At 35.4% G+C, this 18,857-nt stretch overlaps 1 protein-coding gene across 1 annotated transcript in view; it reads left to right on the forward strand.

The window, feature by feature from the left end:
* The window catches only part of LOC134256426 (uncharacterized), an 86,216-nt gene that overhangs the window by 47,943 nt on the left and 19,416 nt on the right, over positions 1-18,857 (forward strand). The window contains exons 5-12 of the mRNA XM_062739070.1: positions 7,517-8,475; positions 10,246-10,473; positions 12,338-12,550; positions 13,340-13,382; positions 13,531-13,607; positions 16,419-16,649; positions 16,764-16,997; positions 17,527-17,626. Coding sequence (XP_062595054.1) covers positions 7,517-8,475; positions 10,246-10,473; positions 12,338-12,550; positions 13,340-13,382; positions 13,531-13,607; positions 16,419-16,649; positions 16,764-16,997; positions 17,527-17,626 — 2,085 coding nt within the window. The remainder of the gene's footprint in view (positions 1-7,516; positions 8,476-10,245; positions 10,474-12,337; positions 12,551-13,339; positions 13,383-13,530; positions 13,608-16,418; positions 16,650-16,763; positions 16,998-17,526; positions 17,627-18,857) is intronic.

An 18,857-nucleotide genomic window follows, 5' to 3' on the forward strand; every position in this document is an offset into this window, starting at 1 on the left:
AATTGTTAAAACCGTGTCCCCGGGAACTGGGCGGGGCCACAATAGGAAATAAAGTTTTAAATAGAAAGATATAGGAAAAAAGTTTTTAAATCTTCTTCTCAAGAACCACTGGGCCAGAAAATCTGAAACTTATGTGGAAGCATCCTTGGGTAGTGCTAATACAGAATTTTAAAACTCACGACCCCCGAGGATTGGGCGGGGCCACGATAGGTAATCTTAAGTTTTACATAGAAATATATGTAGAAAAAAAAATCTTCTCAAGAACCACTGGGCCAGAAGAGCTGAAACTTATGAGGAAGCATCCTTAGATTGTGTAGATTTTAAATTGTTAAAATCATGACCCCAGGGGTTGGGCGGGGCCGCAATAAGGAATCAAAGTTTTACATAGAGATATATAGAAATTCACTTTAAAAATCTTCTCTTCAAGAACCACTGGGCCAGAAAATCTGAAACTTATGTGAAAGCCTCCTAGGCTAGGAAATGTATAGGAAAAAATATTTAAAAATTTTTAAAAACCTTCTTCTCAAGAACCACTTGGCCAGAAAAGTTGAAACTTATGTGGAAGCATAGTGAAGTCTAAATTGTTCAAATTATGAAAAAAATAATAATTGGAAGAACTGTAATCATTTAAGGAATCACTTTCTAGCTAGTATAGTATGCCAGGGCTTCAATGATAGTGGGGAATATGGGATAATTTGCATAACGGGCAAAGCCGGTTAAACATAAATTATCCCATGTTTCCCACTATCGTTGATGTCCCTGGCATACTATACTTCCTTATATTTCCGTTTCATTGTGAAATAAATTGTAGATTAAGATTTTAAAAATATAGACACAGATTTAAATTACACGAGGACTCCCATGCCAATTTCAATAGTCCTCGGCCACTGACGTCAAACACAAAGGGACCCGCACGAGATTTTCATGCATATTTGACCTCCTTAGCGTCAGACACAGAGACTTATGTGCACGAGATTTGCATGCATTTTCGGCCTCCTTAGCTCCTGAACTATCGACCTGCCTAATTTACATTCCGGTAGAATTATCAAGAAATCAACTCCGCTAACTTTCAAAGAGTTATCACAGAGAAAAAATTAGATAAGGATATATCAAGTAATTACTAGAAATTATTGGTCTCGTAAAAATACTAATAAAAGAGTAACCAGGTAGATATAACCAATTAATTAATTGAAGATGTTTGTAAACTGAAAACCAACTTTATTCACGTGTGAAAAATTTTTGCGAAGTTTGCGAGAGCCTTGTCATCGCGAATATTTCTCGCCGCGAACGGGTCCTAAAAGTGTATGTGTCTATCAACAAACAGTTCCGTAAACACTTGATCACAAAAATTAATCATCGCGAACTAATTTATCCCTTGTAAATCGCGAAATAAAGTTGTTGCGAATTAAAGTTGGTTTACAGTAACTTATGCAAGTTAATTAAGATTTACTTGTGTGGTCCCAATTGAAGATCAACTAAAATGCTAAAAATGCTAACATTACATGTAATTTTATAGCCACCTGGGAATGAGCTGAATGGCAAATATTCTCAAACATAACATGTTGAAAATTTACGCAAGTGTTTTTTATTTCTGTGAAACTTTACATGTTTACATTTTACGATTTTGTAGAGCTCCTAAGAATTAGCAGCACGTAAAAAATACCTGTTAAATGGAATTTAGATTTAAACCTATTTTTTTTATTTTTTGTTGATAGGCAATTTCTGGACACGGGGAATAGTTCGTTTACGCAATGCATTGTCTACTCCCTATCTGGTACCGATTCAAGCCAATTTCAGCCCTGAACCTGAAGGGGAGGAGATACAAGAAGAAAGAGTGAAAAAGAAGCAAAAGGTAGAAAAGAAAAGGAAGGAAGATATAAGGGAAAGAAAAGGTATTGTTCATTTACCAAGATGATAAGTTTAGCTCACCTGAGCCAAAGACTCAAGTGAGCTTTTCTTATCAAAATTTGTCCGCTTGTGTTGTTAACTTTTCACATTTTCATGTCCTTCTCAAGAACCAAAGAGCCATTTTCAACAAAATTGCCACAAAGTATCCTTAGGTGACCCGGGGGTAGGGTGGGGTCACAATGAGGTACAAAGTTTATCACAGGAATTCAAAAGAAAATTCTTTAAAAAATTTCTTCTCAAGAACAGCAAAGCCATGATTGGTAATAGTTAATGGAAGTGCTTAAAACAACTTTGATTTGCAACGACTTTCTTTTGCGATATACCAGGGGTAAAATAGTTCGCGACGATTAATTTTCGCGATTAAGCATTTTTAGCGCACAAGTGAGCTATTCTGATTAAAACTTTTCTCATTTTCATCTTCTCAAGAAGCACTGGGCCAATTCCAACCAAACTATCTACAAAGTATCCTTGGGTAAGGTGGATTCAAATATGTATTGAAGGGCCAAGCCCTCTCCCAAGGGAGATGATTATAAATTGATGCAAAATTAATGGCATCATTTAAAAATCTTCGTTTCAAGAACCACTTGGCCAGGAAAGATGAATCTCATTTGGAAGCATCCTCTGGTATTGTAGATAAAGTTTGTTCAAATCATGACCCCGGGGGTAGGATGGGGCCACAATGGGGGGTCAAAGTTTAACATTGGAATACAAAAGTGAATATCTTTAAAAATGTTCTTCTCCAGAACCACTTGGCCAGAAAAGATGAAACTCATGTGGTAGCGCAGATTCAAGTTTGTTCAAATCATGACCGCAGGGGAGGCCATAATGTGGGGATGGGGGATTCGGGTTCATGATTGGTCATAGTTATATGGAAGCATCCTCATGTAGTGTAGATTTAAGTTTGTTTAAATCATGGTCCCACTTTAAACCACTATAATTTTAAAATTTTTCAATGCTGGCTTATTTCTGCTTTTAGTTTTACAATACCAGAGCTCAGGTGAGCGATGTGGCCCCCGGGCCTCTTTTTTGAATCTGTCGTTAATGGACAAGGTGATTTTAGGACCGGTTCTCAGCGAGAAATATTCACGACGACAAGGCTCTCGAATATGTTTCTCAATATAATAGAATAAAAGTTGGTTTACAGTATCCTCTGGTAGTGTAGATTCAAGTTTGTTCAAATCATGATCCCCAAAGGTAGGGTGGGGCCACTATTTGGGATCAAAGTTTAATAAAGAAATACATAGGAAACTCTTTTAGAAAAATCTTCTCAAAAACAGAAAAGTCATGATATGTAATAGTTTATTTGTTGAAGCATCCTCTTGTAGTGAAGATTCAAGTTTGTTCAAATCATGACCCTGGGGCCAGGGAAGGGCTATAATGGGTGATCAAAGTCTTAAAAAGGATTACATAGAAAAATTCTTTAAAATTCTTCTTCTCGAGAACAGCAAAGGTTTGATTATTCATATTATTTATATGAAAGTATCCTCGGGTTGTGTAGATTCAAGTTTGTTCAAATCATGACCCGGGGTTGGGGGGGGGGGGGTGAGTGGTGTCACAATGGGTGATCACAGTTTTACGAAGGAATACATACTAGGATAAATCGTGAAAATTCTTCACATTTTAAGAACAAATCCATTATTGATCATCAATATAAAAGCATAGCAAAAGGTACAATGTAGATTTAAATTTGTTCAAATCATAACCAACATGGAGAATAGAAGGGGGCATTAAAGTGCACGTGGGCCATAGTTATTCAAAGGAATGTAAAAGCTACATGTATATCAATAAAAGCATTCATAGGAAGTTTACATGTAAGATTCTTCAAATAAGGTCCCTCCCCTGACCCACTTTTACTAGTTTGTTTAAACTTTTCAATACTGAACTGATTTTTAGATCACCTGAGTTTACTCAGGTGACCTATTGTTATCCGTTTTCTTCCGTCGTCGTGCTCTGTGCACGGCCCTGGGGTCAGGGGTTCTTAGGTGGTAGGGCGGGGCTATATAGATTATAGAGTGAAAATGCATTTTTTATTTCAAAATCTTATTTTTTCCTCTTTGGTAAGCCAAATACGTAGCCAAATTAATACGTAGTCATGTTGAATGAGGATGCTTCTTCCAAAATTATGAATTTCATGGCCCCAGGAGCAGGATTTCTGGTGTTAGGGCGGGGTTCTATTAATTATGAAGTGAAAATGCATTAATTTTTAAAAAATCTTCTCTGCTCCTGGGTATTAAACAAACTAAACAAGTACATACGAGGGTTGATCCGAAAGTAATGTCATAGTGTCCAAATCTTTTGTATTTGGCGTCATATTATCAAATACAATATACCAAAAGATGCATAAATATAAATCTAATTAACATTGAAATTTTAATTTAATAATGTTTATTTAAATTTATTTTATAGACGTTTAAAACATTGAGCATAAGGGGTGTCGCCGCGTCACAACGGAACGTCAGTTTTAAAGTGTAATTTTTCTTGGAATGAATAAGATAAACACATTAAAAAGATTCTAAAAATCACCTAATCTCCCAGTTTTTTTAAAAGACACAGTTTTCATCATCTTGTAGTCTTTAATTGAAAATCGAATGACAGCATTGGTATTGTGATCATTAACATTGTTGTTTTACTCTGCTGAGTTGAACAAAGGGATTGTCGAAATGGGAAAAAAAACGACTCGACGAGTTGTAAAGTATTTCTGCTTCAAAATATGGGAATAATCACAAGCGACAGTTTCGTTATTAATCAGACTTAAAGAATGAAGGATGTAAATAAGAGACATTTAAATAGATGGTTTCAGCAATTTCGGGTGGGTGATTGGTCACTAAATGATCAACAGAGGACAAGAAGACCGAAAGATAGGAGAAGGGACGAAAACGTTCAATGGTGGCTGATGTTGTCGAAAAAGATATACGTATAGAGTGACATGTGAATTTTTTTATTTGTCTTACATGTACGCTACTGTTCAAATAATTTTGTCAGAGGGCTTAATTATGAAAAGAGTGAGTGTAAAATGGTACCAATAATTCTGAAAGAAAGTGAATTTGGTGAAAGTGTTTGCGAATCACAAATATTTTTTTAATGAAACGAAGGGGAAACGCTTAAAAGCATGACGATGCGCATCCGTCATATGACGTTATATTTAGGTGCGAAGACTACCATAAACGCACGATGTTTAAAATCCGATATTTTGGAAAGTATACATCATATTCCTTTGAATTTTTTTTTTCTAGTTCTGATTTGAAATAAATAAAGATTTCATCATATATAATTTTGTTGCTTTACGTCGATTTATAGCAATTTTATCAAAGTTGTGACATTACTTTTGGATCAACCCTCGTAGTTATGTTAAGGTCAGACGACACGTTCCTCAAAAATATATAATTTTTCATAAGAATTTCTCATTGAACTATAGGTACTTAAAGAAGTTTCCTCACAAAAAATTAGGGTACCTTACCAGGCATTTGGTCAAGATACCATTGGGTCATATTTCTTATAGAAACCATAAGGGTTATCTTCCAAATGGCCTATAACACAATTTTGCTGGTGTAGTTATATTTAAAAACGTTTTAAAAACAATAGAACTAAGAAAATAATGACAAATATAAATATTTTTTTAATAATACCAAGAGACACAAATCATATATCTGAGGAACGTGTCGTCTGACTTAAATAAGAGTGCCTCTTCCAAAAGTGTGAATTTCATGGCCCCATGGTCAGGGGTTTGGGTGTTATGGCGGGACTCTATTGATCATATGTTGATCATATAGTGAAAATATATTAATTCTAATTGATCATATAGTGAAAATATATTAATTCTTTAAAAATCTTCTCTGCTTCTGAGTAGTAAACCAATGAACTAAGTACAAAGTTATGATGATGAAGGATGCCTTTTTCAGATTTGTTAATTTCATGGCCACAGGGTCAGAGGTTTTTGTGTTAGGACGGGGCTCTAATGATTATTTATCGGAAATGCATGAATTCTTCGAAAACATTTTCCTTTGCTCCTGGTTATTATGCCAATGTTCTAAGTACATATCGATGATAATGAAAGGTGCCTCTCCCAAAATGGTTAATTTCAGGGCCCCTGGGTCAGCGTACTTGAGGTAGGGGTGGGGTTACATAGTCTGAAAATAAATTAATGCTTTGAAATCTGCCTTTTAGTATTAATCAACCATTTATTATGAAATAAATTTTATGACAAAATTTGCAGAATTTTGAAATATGTGCCCCAAGGTCAATGGTTCCTTGGGTGGGGTGCACAACTGGTTATAAAGTGGAGATGCATTTTCTCTTTGTTACTTTGATCTACCTCTGGGTATTAAGTAAACAAAGTAAGCAAGCTAAGTGTATAGTTATGATAAGCAACAGTGTCTCTTTCAAAATTTTGACTTTCATGGCGTTTGATTTAAAACACGAAGCAATTCAATTGTTGGAAAATTATTACATGCCATATGATACTCAGGTGACTTATAAGGCCCGCGAGCCTCTTCTTGCTTTTACCTAGCCAATTGCTCAGGTGAGCTATGTGGCCCCTGGGCATCTTGTTAAGATTGTTGTTAATTTTTATTCACCCCAACGAAATTGGTGAGCTAATTTAATTAATACCATCAACATCAGTGACACAGGTAAAAGTCTTTGGAGCAGATTTATTTCTTTTCAAGAACTTCTTCGCGCTATATTAATCAGAGATACATGGAAAAATTAATGTTTCGATCTTTGATAATAATATCTGTGATTCATTATACCAGTCAAAGTTTCAGATGCTGCAATTTCAATTAAAGAATGACATGGAGTTAAGTTAATGTTTTTTGGAGCGGGATGAAGTTTTTGAAGCAGGTTTTGGGATTAGATATAATTTTCAAGCAACAATATGCTCTATTGACCAAACTTAAATTGATGTTACATCTAAGTATTCAAACAACTAGACTTAGCTTCTGATACTGAGTCTGACCTACATTTTCCGGATGAATGACCAAGAAAATGATTTAGAGGATTTTCATTTCAATGTAAGTACTGGTATTAGCCATTGAAACTTGAATTGATGATACATCTAGGAATACATACTTCTGGACTTGTTTTGGATGCTGGATCTGGCATACAACTTTTGGACAAATGTTTTTGGTTGATTTTGAAGCAGGTATTCTATTGAAGTACCTATAAGCCCTATATTGACCAAATTGAATGGATGATACATTTATAAGGATGTTTAAGATGCTGCGTTTGACCTGTTTTTATGCCTGACAAAGTTAAAGTTTTTAGGGCAAGTTCATTCTAAGGTACTAACTTTTTGCCATATCTGGACTAAGCTTGCATTGATAATGCATCAAAGGATACATTGAAACTCACATATCCCTCTTATTATAATTAGGTGATCTGAATTTGCTTTCACTACTTAAAAACTTTTATGAAGCAGTAGTGGATTGTGACCATCTAATTTTAGTTAGATAGTAAATTCGTGTATATGGTTGTAGAGTGTTAAAAATGCAACAAGAATTTTCTTCAAAATAATTGAAGGGCTTCTTGATTATTTTTTTTGAACATGCTGTCCTTTGAAAATCATTTTTATATATAAGATTAAACCTATTTTTGTGTTTCTTGTTGATAGGCAATATCGTGACACGGAGCCTAGTTCGTTTACGCCATGCATTCTCTACTCCCAATCTGGCAATCATTTTGGACTCTGAACCCAGCACAGCCAATTCGAGCCCTGAAACCAGCAGAGCCCATCTGGATTCTGGACCAAACATAACCATTTTGGACTCTGAACCCAGCACAGCCAATTCGAGTCCAGGACCTAGAAGACACAATTCAAGCCCTGAAACTAGCGGAGCCCATCTGAGTTTTGATCCTAGCATAACCATTCTGAGCTCTGAACCCAGCACAACCAATTCGAGCCCAGAACATAGAAGAGCCAGTTCAAGCCCTGAAACCAGCAAAGCCCATCTGGTTTCTAATCCCAGCATAACCATTCTGAGCTCTGAACCAAGCACAGCCAATCCTAGTCTCATCACAGCCCATCTTATCCCTGAACCTAGCACAATCAACCAATGGCAGTTGGAAGAGAATGAAGGGTTCAATTTATCAGCCTCACCCTTATCTGTAGGCAAAGTGAGCCCTCCACCCACCATGACCAATCTAATCTTTGAGCCTACAATTGGCAATCTGAGTCCTAAACCTGTCACAACTGTTCCAAGCCCTACCCTAACTACAGTTAATTCAAGCCCTACAATCACCACAGTCAATTCAAGCCCTCTACCCACTATAGCCAGTCTAAACCCTGGACCAATCCCAACCCGACCAAGACTTAGACCATTGGTAAAGATTGGAGGAAGCAATGTCTTAGCCTCAGCCAGTCCAATATCTAGACCTGTCAGAGCTAAACCAATCCCAAAATACATTACAACTAATCTACCCCCAAGACCTACTACAGCTAAATTAGGCACTAAATACACCACAAGCAATCCAAGCTGTAAACCTGCCACAGCCAATCTGAGCATTAGACAGTGGGTCATGATTGGAGGGATCAAAATATCAGTTGTGGAAGGACAACTCATTGATGAACAGGTCAGATGTTTTTTTAACTCACCTGAGCTTTTCTGATCAAAATTTTTCCCTAGCCTGTTGACAATGTCGTAAACTTTTAACATCTTATATCTTCTCCTGGACCAAAGGGCTAATTTCTTTCTTCCAAACATGGCAAAAAGACTTTTGGGGTGAACAGGATTCAGGTTTGTTTAAAAAAGGGTCACTCTCTCTTCCTAGGCGACAGGAAATGATTAAGAAAAAATAAACCAAATTGGACGCAAGCTTTTATTGATGTCAAAGTTTATTTCGCTTCTTTCAAGTGCACAACTGACCTTTGTCAATCAAGAAAAACAATTCTTTACATTAATAACAATTTATTTACAATGTACAAAAATTCAAAATAGAACTCAGGCACTGGTGTTGCATAGGTAGACATCAGTACTATGTGTCCTAAACTGAATTGGAAGTACCATATATCCTTGGTCTTAAACTCTTAATGTCCGACTTATAGGCGAGTCATAAAGGGATAGGTATTTTTCTGGAAGCTGAAATGTAGTATTTCATATGCATTTCCGATGATTATCAAAGTAAATGTCTGGATATGTTAGATAATCTATGTTTTCTTAGATTATACATAAAAACAAGTATTTACATATTTTAATAATTTTAATTGTATCTTAAGTGAGCATTACCTATCTGTTAAATGAGTTAAGATTAATTATCAGTATTATTCAGAAAAATATTTATTGAAATTAGGTTGAAACATTAAGGATTTACCTGAAATTGTCACCCAATTTTGGCAAAAAATTGAACAAACTTATAAGCGGGTCAATGAAAAATCCCACCAAAATAATGTTAAAAAATACAACCAACTTACAGGCGGACCAACTTATAGGTGAGTTATAATATACAGTACTGGATTGTAGTCACTAACACCCTTGCAAAAACAAAAGGCTCAGGTTTCACATGATTCACACAGGTTTCAAAGCGTCCACAAAGGTTTCAAATGGTGACCACACAGGTACCAGTGACACTGAGTAATGCATCCTATTTCCACACAGCATGGGAGCCGCCCAATCCACTAAGTATGGGTCTTAATTTCACACCGTCCACACATTTTGGTGTCCAGAACTAATCTGTCAAACCTGGCCAAAACCCCTGGATAAGTGACTATGAATATCTATAATTTTAGACTTGACAAACAGGTTTTCCAAGTGATGCCACAGCTCTGATTGCTACAATTCAGTGACCATGCATCGATGGATGCGCATTGCAATTAAAATACTCCAATATGTATGGAACATTATTTATATCAATTTGGACATCAATCTCTCTGTATTCCTCACTTTTATAAGGTGCACATGAACTTGTGAACACTGAAATTTGAATCTATATGATCATTTTAATACAGTAGGGAAATTTATTGTCTTCCCAATGGTCAAAAGGGTTTAAAAATTGCCAATTAAAGTTTTTGAAAAAGCATTTACCAATAAATGCAACAAGTACTGTGTTGCTCACATTATTTTTAATGAAAATGATCATAGTGCAATTGTATACTGTCTTATTTTTTAGCTCTGAAGAGCATATGTGATTGTAAGATGCATGTCCAACATCTGTCTGTAAATAATTATTAAAACACTTCTTCTCCTATCATTTTGGCTTGACCTGCTGTAGCTACAAGAAAAGAAAGTTATAATTGCCAAAAACTGTTTTCGATAATATAACCTAGCATATTTCTTGTGTTTTTTTAACGTAATTTTAAGTTAAATAACATTGTAAAAGTAAATCTATATCTTATATGCTATACAGGTTGATGTTTATGTGAATGGAGTGCACTCTAGCTTTGACCTGAGTAGAATTCCTAGTAAGAAATTAAGTGATGCTGCAGGACCAGCATTGGAAGCTGACTGCAAGAAGAGATTTCCTAATGGCCTAAAAATAGGAGACATTGCAGACACAGGGGGCTTTAATTCCAATTGCCAGAGAGTGTATCATGTGACCCTTCCCAGAAGTCAACAGGATGGCAGCCAGAACAAGGTGTGTATATGTGTAAATAAGCTAGATCACTGTTTAATTTGTTGGAAATGCCTGGTCATTAATGATAATTGGAAATGTGGGAGATTATATTATTTGTGTAAATGTTGTTAGAAAATTCAATATAGTATATGTAACATGAATTTTTAGCTCACCTGAGCCGAAGGCTCAAGTGAGCTTTTCTGATCACATTTTGTCCGTCGTCCGTCCGTCCGTCTGTCTGTCTGTCCGTCTGTTAACTTTTCACATTTTCGACTTCTTCTCAAGAACCACTGGGCCAATTTTGACCAAACTTGGTACAAAGCATCCTTGGGTGAAGAGAAATTTAAATTGTTAAAATGAAGGGACATATCCCCTCGCAAGGGGAGATAATCAAGAAAAGACAAAAATAGGGTGAGGTCATTAAAAAATCTTCTTCTCAAGAACCACTGGGCCAGAAAAGCTGAAACTTATGTGAAAGCATCCTAGGGTAGTGTAGATATTAAATTGTTCAAATCATGACCCCCGGGGAAAGAGCGAGGCCACAATGGGGAATCAAAGTTTTACATAGAAATATATAAGAAAAATCTTTGAAAATCTTCTTCTCAAGAACCACTGGGCCAGAAAAGCTGAAACTTATGTGGAAGCATCCTGGTATAGTGTAGATTCTAAATTAAATCATGACCCCCGGGGGAAGGGTGGGGCCACAATTGGTAATCAAAGTTTTACATAGAAATATATTGGAAAAATCTTTGAAAAACGTCTTCTCAAGAACCACCGGGCCAGAAAAGTTGAAACTTATGTGGAAGCATTCTTGGGTAATGTAGATTTTAAATTGTTCAAATCATGACCCCCAGGGGAAGGGTGGAGCCACAATGGGGGGATCAAAGTTTTACATGAAAATATATAGGAAAAATCTTTGAAAACCTTCTTCTCAAGAACCACTGGGCCAGAAAAGCTGAAACTTATTTGCACATGGAAGGATCCTGGGGTAGTTGATTTCAAAATGTCTTAATTATGATCAGTGGGGTAGGGTGGGGATACTTAATGTATTACAAGGGGGAAATCTGGTAAAGAACAGAATGATCAAAGCTTCTCAGGTGAGCCATGTGGCCCATGGGCCTCTTGTTCAGTTTGCATTTAAACATGACAATAAAATACTGTATCATGATATACACTGGTGATATGATATCCATATCATGAGACCTTGTGATCAATACGATTGATGTATACTGTATAAAAGTGATTTATTATATAATACACTGATATGAGTCCCAGTGAATGGCTTAAAGAGGGATCTTGCAACTAACTCCTCTTGTAGATTCACAAAGAATATCTTCAATTTATCCTTGTAAAATCACTTGTTCCAGTCAAATGTAAACACAATTCATGAATTCCAACTCTGTCTGAGAATGTGTGAGGGGAGCTTTTCACTTTCAGTTTTTATTAGACTATTGTTTGAAATTATGTGCATATTGGACAAATGAAAGGAATAAGGGATGTAAATTTCAAAAGTTCAACATTATACAGCACACTGGAGCTTGAAAAAAAGTTTTGACACTTGCATTAAACAACAACACCAAAACAAAAAAAATCTACATGTCATGTGAAAGAAATTTAAAATTAATGACACTTTCCCCATCATGTCAGCTGAATTATGCTGTGACTTGGTGTCATATTCTATTATTACGTCATATATAGGTAGTTCAGAGAAGTATATAACTACAGTTTGAACCATTTGATATTTTATGGACAGCCTAGCTGGGAATAATATGACTGACAAAGTTAACATAGATCTTGACCTTTCATGAATCATCATGTTCAGCTTGAAGAACATCTAATATGGTTTAGTATTTTGAAAAATTGTATTTTTTTTAATTTTATAAAGAATTTAACACAATCAGTAAAGGACTGCCTTGAGAGAGCCAATAAAAACAGCTTCACCTCCATTGCTGTACCAGATCTGGGGTCCCCCATTGGGTACCCTCCCAGTATCCTGGCAGACCTGATGTTTACAGCGGTGGAGGAGTTCAGTAAAGGGAAAACCAACCCCAATCTCAGCCAAGTGGTGTTCTCCATCTTCAAAAATCAAGTTTATACGGTACCCACTACATACATGTATCCCAGCATCTACTTATTAACAATTAATGAAAAAAATTGTAAATGAGGATAATTTCAATTTGTAACTTTATAATAATAAATTTAATGTCTATAGCAAATGATAAATTTCAATCCCTCAAGTTTTAAAAAAAAATTAATAACATGTATACCAGTAACAGTGTTCAAATGTTGAATTATGTTTCTTTTTTTGTCCCGTGCCTGCATGGTACATGTTTGATTGTTATATATTTCCATTTCTAATTTTCTCTTTGTGATAACTCTTTGAAAGTTAGCGGAGATAATTTCTCGATAATTTTACAGGAATGTAAATTAGGCAGGTCAATAGGTCAGGAGCTAAGGAGGCCTAATATGCATGCAAATCTCGTGCACATCTGTCTCTGAGTCTGACACTAAGGAGGCCAAATATGCATGAAAATTTCGTGGGGCTGCCATTGTGTTTGATGTCAGTGGGCGATGACTATTGAAATTGGGATGGGAATCCTTGTGTAATTTAAATCTATGTCTGCATTTTTAAAGTCTAAATCTACAATTTTATTTCACAATGAAATGGAAATATAAGGAATCACTGTCTAGTTAGTATAGTATGCAAGGGACATCAACAATAGTGGGAAACATGGGATAATTTAAAAGCCCGTTATGCAAATTATCCCATGTTTCCCACTTTTGTTGATGCCCTGGCATGCTATACTAATTAGACAGTGATTCCTTAAAAATAAACTTGTTTTACAGTTTATATATACACTACAATATGTTTGCACATCTTTAACAGGCATTTGTTAACAAAGCAAAGGAAATATACAGACAAAAATCAGGTATGAGAAATATTTTTTTTTAATTTTTTAAAATTAGATCTTGGATAATTAATCTGATGATGTTCATCAGACGATGCTGTTCTTTTTTATCTTTGTTGGTTCATATTTCTTAAGGAAAAAATTATTTAACTTTTGCTGTATACGGTAGTTATCTCACAGAAGAAGAAATTTAAATTTGGAAGGGTAGAGGTCTGGTTGGAGGTTGGAGATTTAACACAACAACATGTAAGTTAATTGCTGTAGAAAAAAATTAAGCAAATACCATAAAGTTAGCTTAAAATGCTTTTTTTTACCTTCACCTTTCCTTTGACATTGACCTTGGACTAACTTTTAAGAAAGTACACTCTCAACAAATACAAAGCAAAATAAATACTTGTGGTGATAAATAGGAGTGATCATGTGAAATAAGGTTGTGAAATTCAGGGATATATCTCAAAATTTTCATCTAATATTGCTAATATATGAACTTGGAGATTTTTAGCTCATGATCATTGCATGGGCCTTTTTAAGGTAAGGTAAAAAAAAAAGTTCTCTGGTTGCCCCCCCCACTTTCAAAAACGATGCTACGTGCCTGGGATCTTCACACTCTGAAAATCTGTTGATTTGAGATATTTTAACTAATGACAAGACATTTTTAGTTCAAGTCAAAATAAGCTTGTGCTTTACCCCTGGCATTGGTATCAGTATCCCGTTTAAAGTTTTAGTAGTTAGTCTTCCCAACCTGGACCAAACTTGCAGGGACAATGCATACATATAAGGATGGATACTACCAGACTTGCTCAGATGCTGGATCTGACCAACATTTTACAGAAGAGTGACCATGTTTAAGTTTTTGGAGCAGGTTTTTCCCAAGTAGCTATAAGCCATACCTGGACCAAATTTGTAGGGATGATTCTTATAGAAATGTACACTATCCTATCTGCTCCAGGTGCAGGAGACATATTTTCCAGATGAATGAATTTTAGACATTCTTTTATTAAATTAGCATGAATCATGTTTCTCTAAGGGATGGACACTTCCAGGGTTGATTTAATAAAATGCTGATTTTGACCAATATTTTAGATAAGTGAACTGAGGGTCAAGTTTTTCAGTAGATTTATAATAAATTATTGTACAACCATGTTAGGATTAAATTGCATAGATGATGCATTTGAAACTGGACACTTCCAGTCTTGCTTTGAATGTTTGAACTGAGTCAATTGACCATCATATTTTTGATTGTAGAACATGGACTGGTTAACAAAGTTTTTGGAGCCTGTCCATAAAAAATCGAAGGTCGTAAGCTGATCGACTTGCATGGATACTGTAAATCTGGAAATTTTTGCTGTAGATAAATTTTTAGCAAATTTGCGAGTTCATTGCATTTGCAAAATATTTTTCTTAAGAATAATTCAACAATAAGAAAATATAAACAAAGTAGTGCATGGTCATTTGCAAAATTTTGAAACGTAAAAATTTTTAATAATCAACAGCATTTTGACCCAGATTCGCAAAATAAAATTGACATAAAAATTTCCAGATTTATGGTAATTGTCTTAGGATGCACACAAAAGTAGAAAAATATGATGTGAAATTTACCATCCTTATAGACACCATTTGTTGAGGTGATCCAGCTTTGTATTCTTTGATTACCTATGTTTTTAGCTCACCTGAGCCAAAGGCTCAAGTGAGCTTTTCTGATCAAAATTTGTCTGTTGTCTGTCGTTGTTGTTGTCATTGGCATTGTCGTAACCTTTTCACATTTTCATCTTCTTCTCAAGAACCATTGGCATAATTCTAACCAAATTTGCTTCAAAGTATCCTTGGGTTAAGGGAATTCAAATTTGTTCAAATGAAGGGCCACACCCTCTTCCAAGGGGAGATAATTATGAATTAATGAAAAATAAATGGTATCTTTTAAAAATCTTCTCCAGAATCATTGGGTCAGGAAAGATGACATGTGGAAGCATCCTCGGGTAGTGTGCATCTAGTTTGTCAAAATCATGACCCCTGGGGGTAGGGTGGGGCCACATTGGCCAATCAAAGGTTTACATAGGAATATAAAGGAAAAATGTCTAGAAATCTTTTTCTCCAGAACTATTGAGCCAGGAAAGATGAAACTCATGTGGAAGCATCCTTAGGTAATGTAGATTCAAGTTTGTTCCAATGGTGACATGCAGGGCAGGGCCACAATGGTTGATCAAAGTTTTACATAGGAATATGTAGGAAAAATCTTCTTCTCCAGAACCATTTGAGCCAAGAAAGATGAAACTCATGTGGAAGCATCCTCAGGTAATGTAGATTCAAATTTGTTCTAATCGTGACATGCAGGGGTAGGGTGGAGCCACAATGGCTGATAAAAGGAAGGAAAATCTTTTAAAAATCTTCTTCCCCAGAACCAGTGGGCCAGGAAAGATGAGACTCATGTGGAAGCATCCTCAGGTAGTGTAGATTCAAGTTTGTTCAAATCATGACCTTAGGGGTAGGGTGGGGCCACAATGGCTGATCAAAGTTTTACATAGGAATACGTAGGAAAAATCTTTAATAATCTTTTACTCCAGAATCATTGGGCCAGGAAAGATGAAACTCAAGTGGAAGCATCTTCAGGTAGTGTAGATTCATTCTTTTTTCAAATCATGACCCCTGGGAGTAGGGTGGGGCCACAATGGCTTATCAAAGTTTTACATAAGATATATAGGGAAAATGTATTAAAAATCTTCTTCTCCAGAACCATTGGGCCAGGAAAGATGAAACTCATGTTGAAGCATCCTCAGGTAGTGAAAATAGTGAGGGGTGATCAAGTAATACATTGGGAAAATCTTTAAAAACATCTTCTTTTCAAGTATGGAAATTATACATGTATTATACATATATTATGAATGCTTTAATGATAAAGTGACATTCTCACGTAATAGAAAATTCACCCACCCCACCCCTCCCCCAAAAAGTTTTCAATACTGAGCTGATTTGTGTTTTTGAACTAGCCAATGTGCTCAGGTGAGCGATGTGGCCCCTTGGCCTCTGGTTTTAATTATATTGCTATATATTATATTTCAGGTTGATGTAATTGTTTGTAGTGGACCAAAAGATCTGAGACTGAAAAATAAAGGAATGGCAGAGACCATGCTGATGGCTGCAGGGCCTAAACTTCAGAAAGACTGTGATGATAAATATCCAAATGGAATCAAGCATGGAGATATTGCCATCACTGGTGGCCATGATTTGCATTGCAGATTTGTGTATATTGGGGCTCTCCCTAAATGGGGCACATCTACTAAAGCAAAACAGGTACATTCTTACCAAGATGTTGTCTACAGAGTGTAGAGTATAATTCAACCACTTCATGTAGTGTACTTTTTATCAATTTTGTTTTTAAAAATTTCCTTGTCCTCTCCTTTCAAGATCTTGAAAGACTTAGTCATCAACTGTCTAGATGAGGCCAATAAACATCCCATGACAAAGACCCTTGCTTTCCCCACCCTGGGGACGGGGTCTCTGGAATACCCCCCTGATGAAGTGGCTGAGGTCATGGCAGAGTGCATTAAAGACTTCAACAAAAAATATCCCAAAACTGAACTCACCAGAATCACCATTGTAGCTTACAACCTGGACAAGAAATGGCAAACTGTTCAACAGGTTACTATTTTTCTTATTTTCTTTTACAATTTTTTGGATTTTAAAATTTCTCACTATCAATAGATAAAAAAATTGCAATTGATATACTATTGATCACCAAATTTTTGGGACACCTTATTTTGGAAAGTTATATATTTGATATTTAATATGCCAGATAAAATTTTCACATATGCTGGTTCAGTTTTACTAGACATTACTGGTCTGAGTCCAAGAGAGCTTATGCCATAGCGAGGTGTCCATCGTCCATCTAGCTGACTGTCCATCTGTCTATGAACAATTATTCAAAAAGCTACACCTCCTACAGTTTTGGTTTGATTTCAATATATTGATTTCATTATATTAATTTCAATAATAAAACATAATTCTGTATATCAGTTTTTGATTTTGGTGATTGATTGCATGCTGTGGTTGCTAAAAATTTTGTAAATTCTTTGAAAGGCTACTTCTACAACAGTTTTAGTCTGATTGCAATTTTCCCATAAAAGAGAGACTAAATAAATGGTCATTGTTTCATTTATTGCTGTTGCAGAGTTTCAAGTCCAACTGCTACTTTTCTCTTACTTTATACAAACACAAACCTGTAGAGCTTATACAGTCTCGACTGAAACATCTGGTTGCTGTATATACATGTACGAGGGTTGTTCGAAAAGTTCGTGGACGGTGTCAATCTAATTTATATTACTCACTAGAAATTTAAAATAAGTACAATATAATTTGTTAAAATATTTGCTTTGTTGATGTGTGGAGTTTCATTCTATTCGATTTAACAGAAAACAATTTACTTCAGTTTAAAATCAACATATTTTGTACCCGCGGAGCACACTTAACGGCAATGTAACGTCAAAACATAGCATCAAGAATTTCTAAAAAAAAAAAAAAAACCAACACTATCCCTATACATTTCACAGAGTATAATCGTATGCCCATACATTAAATCCTTTTTCTAATATTTGAAATTTATTTTATAAGAATTGCTCTCGTTGTACCTTTGTTCAGGTTTTAATTTCTTTAATTATTTAACTCTGCTTTCACAGGATAAGTAACTCCGAAGCGCCCGTGTCTTTTCTTGAGGTTCCAACTTTTCAAAGTTTTGGTCAGATTTTTATAGTTAAACCGTTTTTTCACAGACTATCCTCATCCGATACTGAGTTTCTGTCACTCAAATACTGCCTGTACTATTTGTACACACATGCACAACTCATTTGTTACATATTTCTTGATTCCCCCAACATTTTTAGTGTTTATTCAGGATTTTTCCCAAGTAAAACACAAAATTGCATCATAATCTGCTGCTCCGTCACGTTCTTAAACGTCATCGTTTTTGTCGTTTTCAATAAGCACCACCTATCTTCTCATGTCGATCGCTTTTCAACAAAACAAAATATAAAACCATAATTTTATATACGAATCGATGAAGCAATTCTTATTTGAATTTCTAGTTTTTTTTTCGTTTTTGCTTCATTTTACAGAGATTATGACTTCAGACATTATTTAGTGTTTTGTTTGTAACTTACTAAATTTTGACCTGCTCCGCGATCCAATTTTCGCATTTTTAAAATCTAGATAAGTTCTGAATAAATCGTAATATTTTGAAAAAAAATGAATACAAATCATTTGGATTTATTGGTAAAATATTTCTACCAAATTTGGATAACATGTGACGTCAAATAAAAAAGATATGATAGTTGTCCACGAACTTTTCGAACAACCCTCGTACATGTATTCTATGCTTATGAAAATTATATGTGTCCAAAAATTCTTAAACAAGTTGTAAGTGAAAAATCTATTGTAACTCTACGAGAGCCCTGACCATCTCTTAAGTATCTTAAAACTGATTTTATTGTAAAAATGTAAGCACAA

Source organism: Saccostrea cucullata, unplaced genomic scaffold (genome assembly GCF_032062105.1).
Source record: "Saccostrea cucullata isolate Sc308-1 unplaced genomic scaffold, CSIRO_AGI_Scuc_v1 ctg2319, whole genome shotgun sequence".
In the NCBI taxonomy this organism is placed as follows: Eukaryota; Metazoa; Mollusca; class Bivalvia; order Ostreida; family Ostreidae; genus Saccostrea; species Saccostrea cuccullata.